The sequence below is a fragment of the Cannabis sativa genome, unplaced genomic scaffold, assembly GCF_029168945.1.
Source record: "Cannabis sativa cultivar Pink pepper isolate KNU-18-1 unplaced genomic scaffold, ASM2916894v1 Contig7, whole genome shotgun sequence".
NCBI classification, from domain to species: domain Eukaryota; kingdom Viridiplantae; phylum Streptophyta; class Magnoliopsida; order Rosales; family Cannabaceae; genus Cannabis; species Cannabis sativa.
In genome coordinates, this window is record NW_026870043.1 from 5517679 (window position 1) to 5526950 (window position 9272).

General features: G+C 38.4%; 2 protein-coding genes across 2 annotated transcripts; both read right to left on the reverse strand.

The window, feature by feature from the left end:
• Positions 1–3183: 3183 nt before the first annotated feature.
• LOC133033398 (uncharacterized) lies at positions 3184–5656 on the reverse strand. Its single transcript, XM_061108113.1, has 4 exons — positions 5283–5656; positions 4733–4968; positions 3377–3417; positions 3184–3291 (listed from the first exon to the last, which is right to left on the reverse strand). The coding sequence occupies exons 1-4, from the start codon at positions 5654–5656 to the stop codon at positions 3184–3186; spliced, it is 759 nt and encodes a 252-aa protein (XP_060964096.1).
• Positions 5657–5699: 43 nt separating this feature from the next.
• On the reverse strand, positions 5700–8758 carry LOC133033399 (uncharacterized). Its single transcript, XM_061108114.1, has 7 exons — positions 8601–8758; positions 8253–8492; positions 8035–8147; positions 7702–7827; positions 6660–6715; positions 6219–6281; positions 5700–5969 (listed from the first exon to the last, which is right to left on the reverse strand). Exons 1-7 carry the CDS (start codon positions 8756–8758, stop codon positions 5700–5702), a joined length of 1026 nt encoding a protein of 341 aa, XP_060964097.1.
• Positions 8759–9272: the final 514 nt, after the last annotated feature.

The following is a 9272-nucleotide window of genomic DNA, read 5'->3' on the forward strand; positions in this document are numbered from 1 at the left end:
GATTATATGATTCAAAAGACTAAGTCCCTGTTCATCAGTGTTTTGGATTTACACTTATATGATAATCAGCGATGAAGTATACTTACACTTGGAGTAAGTGCTATGTTATTTCCAGGACATTGGTAAAGTATACTAGTTTCGAATGTATGGAGTATGCATTGGACTGGACCGATATTGAACTTGGTCAAGATATTATAAACTTACCGTTGTATCTTTCCAAGTCAATATCAGTTTTTGATCTTAGATTAAAAGAATCTAAATCCTGATATGCTTAGGCTCAATCTCAGGAGTGCTATTCATGTTCTTTGATTTATTAGTTAAGCCTACTTTTGGGTCAGGGTGATACGTATATTTCGGGAACATGATAGTATGATTGAGTGGGAGCGCTGAACATAAATATGGAATCTATAGCTTCTACTAGTGTATAGAAGTCAAGTGATGATGCCCTTCGAGCTTAGCTAAATAGAAGTAAATGGATGAGGTCTTGTTTCAGTGACTATATCTTAGATCACTAAAACATCATTTACAGGTAGCTAAGTGTTTTAAGGGGCCAAATACATTGAGGGGTGAAAACGGTAAATTTATCCCATCTCGATGTAAATCATTTATATAGAGGATCTTTGATCACATGAAGATTATAACAATGGTTAAATGAGATAGCATATCTATATCGTGGAACATATAGAACGCTCTATATAAGTCTGAGAGTGCAATTCCTAGTTCTAAGAGTGGATTCAACAAGGAATTAATTAGTTAGGGATTTACTTGGTAAATTCGGTTCAACTTATTGGAAGCTCAGCAATATAGATCCATGGTCCCCATTCTAGTTGAGACCATACTGTTTGTAAGACTCAATAATTGATTTATGTTTAATCAATTATAATTCTAAAAGTTAGACTATGTCTAATTTGTGAATTTTCACTAAGCAGGGGTGAAATTGTAAAGAAAAGAGATTCTAGGTTTATTTATTAATTAAGAGACTCTATATGTCTAATTAATAATTATATTAAATGACAATATTATTTTATAATCTATTTTAGTTGTTAAATAATTAGTTTTGGCATTTAAATGGTTAGAATTAGAAAATTGACATTTTGGGGAAAATAGAAATAAAATTGTAGAAACTACAAAATCCAAGTGAGGCCCATCACACCTATGGCCGGCCACTTGAGTATGTTTCCCAATTATTATTTTCAAGTTTTAAATGCCAAATAATTACTAACCTAAACCTAGCAGTTATCTATAAGTGGAAAGTGGTGGCTCACACTAAATAAGACAATTAAGCAATTACTCTATAATTCAGGAAACTGCCTCTTTTAGAAAGTTGAGCTTCCCTTTTCTCTATATATAGCTGCCCTCTCCTCTTCCTCTTGTGACACACGAAATCAACACAACACACAAGAGAGAGAGATACAATTTCGAATTCCCTAGTGAGAGAGTAGTGCCCACACACAGCAAACAGTACCTCAATCATAGATTGGAAGACTGTGAAGGATCACATCCAACTGAAGGACATTCGACCTCAGATCTTGATAATACTCTGCAACAGAAAGGAATCAAGGGTTAGAGATCTGAGTGGAAGGAGACATATTATTTCGCTGCACCCACTGTAAGGTTTCTCATACTTTATATGTGTTTATTTATTATTATTTTAGAAGTTCATATTTAGGTTGTTAATCAACATACTTGTGAGTAGATCTAAGATCCTGGTAAAATTATTTCTAACAGATCTCTATATATACTTAGGGGTGGACTAAACTATTGAAATATGTAGTTCATTTTGAACTGTAGACTATACTCAATACACCACAGTACTCTATGGCACACATATTTTCAATTAAACATGGATGTAATATAATAAATTAGCAAATTATCAGAATATATTCTTGATCTTAATTTATGTTCCAATTAATATATTACTGTTGTAATGGAAATTGATACCAATAAAAGTTCTTGTACACATAATCACAATACCTTATTTGAGTGGGTCCTAAGCCCATCTTCATTTGGATGACACTTGTGATAGAACTTTAAAATACAGCTGAGAAAGTAAATATAACCATTCATATGGATAGAAATAACTTGTCAGTTTTTTGAGAATAAGATAGTAGAATTCTTGCATAGTCTATTCGAATGACTTAGGCGAAAAATTCCTAATCCTCATGAAATGTTTTATGGTATCTGTAATGATTACTTAATCTTAAGCAAGTATTTTACATTAATGTTAATACTAGATTGCTATGTTGTTGACTTAGTCACAACAAGATATCCCTCAAAAACAATTGTAAGAGGTTAAATGTAACACCCTAACTAGCATAGGTGTATTAATTTGATTTTAAACAAACTGTGCAGCTCGTTGCTAATCAAATAGGTTATTGAAAATCGTGAATAATTAAAATTTTCTTATTTGATTAAAAACTTAAAGTATTACATACAAAATATTTTGGGATCCCGTTTACAAAATACTTTATAAAAGTTTGCTATACACATATACAAAAGTTTGTCACATAGCGACGATGCAGCAAAAGCCTCGAAGTCCCAAAGATCGTACGCTCTAGGGCTAACCGCCTTGACATGTACAATCTTCATCTGCTCGTCCTCACGATTCCTCAGCTTTGGCCTTGCCCTTACCTACACATGGAAATAGCACTGTGAGTCGACAAACCCCGTAAGAAAAGCATAATATAAACATACAACTAACCTGAGTTATAACCTGGCCCCCATACACCCGATAATAACCCTAATCCCCGTGTCCCACACGGTACTGATTCTAGAACGTTCATACAACAATACTATTAACCAAAATGTCAACCTATACTCAATATGCTAGTCATACTCTAGCCATATTGATGTGACAACATCGATCAATATTTTAGCCAACATACATCTATCAGTCATCAGTACAACTCTATGTATACTATTACTGCTATCAATGTAATCTAACAGGCAATAACAATATGTACGCTAAACATGTAATAACATATGCATGATATTATACTAGTCTTACCTTAATTCCGAATTCAGGTGTGTCGGTCAACCTAAGTGGAACAACTGCTCGGCGAATTATAGGCTCCTAAATCGCATCGATAATAACTCACATAAGTGACTCGCTAAATCACAACCGGGACTAAGGTTTAAAACAAAAACCGTATCTACTGCAACTTAATATGGTAATATCCCAAACTAGGAGGGAATCAACCAACTAGAAACAAGAAACAGACACGAAACGACAAGCTGAAAAACCGGTATTCCCCCTGCTGCAAAATATGCAGGTCTGGAAGGTTTTCCTCCCTACAGCAAAATTCGGGAACCGGTTTTGCAAGCATTGTAAAACAGGTTAATCGGTTTTACCCAGAAAACCAACAAAAATTCATACCCTAACCGAATCGTTTCCAAACTCAGTCAAACCTTCAAGACCTGCATATTATGCCCCAATAAACTATTTCCAAGCAACAAAACAACAATCAAAGCCCATAATTAATATTCACCATTAAAGCTTCAATCTTGAGTTCTAAAACTCAAAGATTGCTAAAACCTTCAAACAACTACTAATTCATGCTTAACTCAACATAATAAATCATATTCTAACTACAGAAACATGATTCAAACATCAGCAATAATCACAACAGCTACCAACTCAAAATCATGCAAAATCCATTTCTTAAAATTCAAGAAAACCTAACTAGAAATTGCTAGAAACTTACCTTGGCTTGGATTCACACTAAAACTTGCTGCAACTTGCTTGAATCGGGAAGAAAAACCAGAACCCTAAATTGTTCTCTAGTGTTCGAAAAGAGAGAGAGAGAGAGAGAGAGAGAGAGAGAGAGAGAGAGAGAGAGAGCTTGAGAGAAAAGTTTGCTTTCTTTTGAATTTTCTTATTTTTAGAAAATAAATGAGATAACACTTGTTTTATTAAATATTTCAGCTAATTAAACTTTAACAATCAGATTGCTCATCAACATAAAGTCCACTAAAGGACAAAAATACAAATGGTCAAAAAGACCATTTTTCCCTTCCACACTAAAAGTCACAAAATGGCACCAAAGGGGTATTTTGGGAAATTCTAAAATCCCGACTATTCCCAACATTCCCAATGTCTAAAATATTGTCCCGTTAAACTAAAAATACTAAGATGTGATTCTAATAGCCATACACCGCATTCCAATGTTGTGGGGCACTAAAAATATGTAAAATTATGAAATTTCTATATGTAACATAAAAATGCATTCTGAATTCAAACAAATCATCATAAATAATTAATTCAATACTAATAAATGATTTTCATAATTAAACCCAAATTATCTGCTAATTTCCAAATTAAAGCTAAGCGGTCTTTACAACTATCCCCCCCTTAATAGGATTTCCTCGTCGAAATCTAACCTGAACAAGTCTGGATATTGAGCTCTCATGTCCGATTCTAACTCCCAGGTGGCTTCCTCCACCTTGCTATTTATCCAGAGTACTTTTACCAGAGCTATGGTCTTGTTTCGAAGAACCTTATCCTTTCTGTCAAGGATCTGAGCTGCTTATTCTTCATAAGACATGTGTGGTTGCAGCTCAAGATTCTCATAGCTAAGTACATGAGCAAGGTATGAAACGTATTTTCTCAACATCGAGACATGGAATACGTTGTGAACTACTGAAAGAGCTGGAGGCAAAGCTAATCGATATGCCACTTGTCCAACCTTCTCGAGAATCTCGAAAGGTCCTATAAATCTAGAGCATAACTTGCCTCTCTTCCCGAAATGCTTGATCCCTTTCATAGGAGACACATGTAGGAACATAAGATCCCCTACTTGAAATTCAAAATCTCTGCGTTTTGGATGTGCATAACTCTTTTGCCTGCTTTGAGAAGTAAGTATTCTGGCTTTAATCTTCTCAATTGCTTCATTAGTCTGTTGTACTGATTCCAGACCTAGATATTTCCTCTCCCGTGTCTCATCCCAAGGAATGGGAGACCTACACTTTCTGCCATATAACAGTTCATAGGGAGTAATCCCTATCGTACTTCGGTAACTGTTATTGTACGAAAATTCTATCAACGGTAGGTACTTACTCCAGGAGACTTCGAAATCCATACACAGGCTCGTAACATATCTTCCAGTATCTGAATCGTCCTTTCGGACTATCCATCTGTCTGAGGATGGAAAGCTGTACTGAACTTCAGTTTGGTACCCATAGCTCGTTGTAAACTTTGCCAAAATTTTGAAGTAAACTATGGATCTCTATCTGAAACTATGGATATTGGCACACCATACAATCTTACAATCTCTTTTACGTACATATCCGCATACTGATCCACTGACAAGTTTGTCTTAACTGGTAGAAAATGAGCAGATTTCGTAAACCGATCTACCACAACCCAAGTTGAATCAAATAATCTCGTGGTTCTGGGTAATCCAACCACAATGTCCATTGGGATATCCTCCCATTTCCACTCAGGTAAAGTTAAAGGCTGGAACAGTCTTGCTGGTTTCTGATGTTCAGCCTTAATCTGCTGACAAGTTAGGCATCTCGCTACAAATTCTACCACATTCTTCTTCATTCTGTTCCACCAAAAGTAGGGTTTAAGATCTTGATACATCTTGGTGATGCCGGGATGCAGGGAATATGGAGTAGTATGAACCTCTTCAAGAATCTCATTTCTAAGTTCCATACTATTAGGAACACAGTCCCTAGTCTTAAACAACAGGATTCCACTATCTGACTTTCATTAGCTCTGGATCGGTTAGCTGAGCAACTTTAATACGTTCTAACAAATCTGACTGCAGCGTCAAGTTATGAAGTTTGCCTACAACAAACTCGATGCTTGATCTGACCATATCCTCTGCTAACTGAGGTGAAATTTGAATCACGCTAGCTACCTTCCTGGGACCCTTTCTGCTCAAGGCATCAGCCACTACATTAGCTTTCCCAGGATAGTAAAGGATTTCACAATCGTAATCTTTAACCACCTCTAACCAACACCTCTGTCTCATATTCAAATCTTTCTGAGTAAAGAAATATTTGAGACTTTTATGGTCAGTAAAAATTTCACATCTCTCTCCATAGAGATAATGCCGCCAAATCTTTAGAGAAAACACTACTGCGGCAAGTTCTAGGTCATGAGTTGGGTATCACTGTTCATAATCTTTCAATTGACGAGAGGCATAAGGAATAACCCTATCAGCCTGCATCAAAACACAGCCCAGATCCTATCTGGATGCATCACAATAAACCACGAACTTTTCTCTGTCAGAAGGCAGAGCTAACACTGGAGTTGTAATTAGCCTCTGCTTCAGCTGTAGAAAACTTGATTCACACTTATCTGTCCATATAAAACGCTGATTCTTTCTTGTGAGCTCAGTTAAGGGTGTTGAAATTTTAGAGAACACTTCTACAAACCGACGATAATAACCATCCAGACCCAAGAAACTTCTAACTTCTTTCACTGTTTTCGGTCTTGGCCAATCCCTGACAGATTCTATCTTTCCCGGATCCACTTTGATCCCATCTTTGCTAACAATTTGTCCAAGAAAAGACACGTGAGATAGCCAAAATTCGCACTTCTTGAGTTTGGCATATAACTTATGTTCTCGAAGTCGTTGCAGAACCATCCAGAGATGTTGCTCATGCTCCTCTTCTGACTGAGAGTACACAAGGATGTCTTCGATAAATACAATAACACAAATATTGAGGAAATCGTCGAATACCCTATTCATCAAATCCATAAAAGCTGCAAGAGCATTGGTCAGTCCAAAAGACATAACCAGGAATTCGTAATGTCCATACCTAGTGCGGAAAGCTGTCTTTGGGATATCCTCCTCTCGTATTCTCAACTGATGATAGCCCGATCGGAGATCAATCTTTGAAAAGACAGTCTTCCCCTGAAGTTGATCAAAAAGATCATCGATCCTAGGTAAACGATATTTATTCTTGGTTGTTAGCTTATTCAATTCTCGGTAGTCAATGCACATCCGCAAAGATCAATCTCTCTTCTTAACAAACAGTACTGGAGCTCCCCAGGGTGACACACTGGGTCGGGTAAACCCTATGTCAAGCAACCCCTGGAGTTGAATTTTCAATTCTTTAAGTTATGCTGGACCATTCTGTAAGGATCCTTGGAAACCGGTTCTGCTCAAGGTGCCAAGTCAATAACAAAATCAATTTCTCTTTGAGGTGGTAAACCTGGAAGTTCGTCGGGAAAAACATCTAGAGATTGCCAAACAACCTTGATGTCTTCTGGCCGAACAGAGTCAGGCCGAGTGGTATCCAATACCACAGCTAGAAACCCTAGACATCCCTCTCGTAACAATTGCCTAGCGGTTAGCACTAAAATTACTGGGATCCGAGATCCCTGAACTAAACTGACAAAGGCAAAAGGTTCTTCACCTTCAGGTTGGAAGATTACCATCTTCCTCTTACACTCAATACTGGCTGAGTACTTGGACAAGAAATCCGTTCCCAGTATAATATCAAGATCCACTAAATTCATCTTTATCAAATCAGCACTCAACTCTCTATCTTCTATTCTGATTGGCATAGACCTAATCCACCTTTTGGAGATAACTAACTCTCCGCCAGGCAGTAGGGTTCCAAACCTTGTTTCATAACTATCATGCGGTCTATCAAATTTACTAAAAATTTTGGCCGCCACATAAGAGTGAGTGGCCCCAGAGTCAAACAACACAAAGAAATAAGAGTTGTTGACTGAGAGCTGACCTGTTACCACAGAGGGGCTGGCTTCTGAATCAGTCTGAGTTATCACGAACACCCTGGCCGGAATGGGTTTCGCTGCAGTCTTTGGTGCTTCGATTTTGAGCTGGGGACAATCCCTCTTGTAATGCCCTAGCATACCACACTGAAAGCACCCCTGTCCTTTACACTCCCCCAAATGGTGCTTTTTACAACTAGGGCACTCTGGGTAGGTGTATCGGGTTTCAGTGCCACCCTGGCGATTGCCTCGACCCTAGTTCCCCCAGAACCTCTTATTCTGACCCGAGCCACTGGTTGCAGTAGATGCTTTTCTTTTTTTATCTATGGTCGAACCACTACCTCCCCTGCTAAAACTTGATGTAGGAGGGGTAGGAGCCCCGCCAGACTCAATTATACATCCCACTACACCCTCAGCTCGCAGTGCCGTATCCGCCATTTCCGCATAAGTGGTTCTGTCATCAGTTGTAATCATTAGATCGTGCCTGATCTTTGCATTCAACCCATCCAGGTATTTTTCTTTCTTACTGAAGTCAGTTGGCACAATTCCTAAGGCCAACCTCGCCAAACGGTCAAATTGCGTTGTATACTCAGTAACACTCATATTTTCTTTCTGAGTCAAATGAGTAAATTCTTTTCTCTTAGCACTCCTAACTGCTTCATTGTAATAATTTGCATTGAAAAGTTCTTGGAACTTTTCCCAGGTCATTGTCGTAACATCCTGAATCATAGACACCATGTCCCCCCAGACCAGTGCATCTTCTTGAAACTGGAAGGTGGCACAGACCACCCAATCATTACTGGTGATGCCCATAAAGTTCAAGATTCTAGTAATCACTGTTAGCCATTGCTCAGCTTTCATGACATCCGGACCTCCCAGAAAAACTGGAGGTGCTTGTTTACGGAACCTTTCATACAGAGGTTCCATCCAATTCACTGCCACCACTGGTTCGGCCTGGACAGCAGGGGCAGGTGCCACTGGAATTTCTGGAGCAGGCACTGCGGGAGCACCCTGCTGTCTCAACTGTCGAATCTCATTATCTTGTTCATTGATTCTAGTTTGCATTTCTGCAAACCTGTTTTCCCAATTCTGGGCATCCTGAGCAGTTTGGGCAGCTTGGGCAACTTGTGGCAGGTAAGCATCACCCCGACCACGTGCCCTGCCCCTGGGACCTCTACCTCGGCCAAGGACATTTAGGTGTATCTAAGCTCCCTGACCATCACTAGATCCAACCGAATTGCCCTGGCTCTTGGTATTTCGCCTGGCGTCCATGCTAATCTGAACAGCCTGCGTAACCAAGAGCTAGTTTGGTCAGATTGTGATCAAAGAGAAACTTATGAATGCCGCTTATTTGGAAATGAAAAACATGCGCCTATTCTACTATCACGCTACTAGTATGCTTCCTAACAAGCTTTTCTTAAATCATACTATAGAAAATAAACTACTAAGCAATAAAAGCTTACTGAACCGTGAAACGAGCTAACTGCTGATGATGATTGTGTTGGGTTTTATGCCCTAAATAAAACTCATTTCAATATAATCAGATTTACTTATTATTATAGATCAGAAATAACATTTA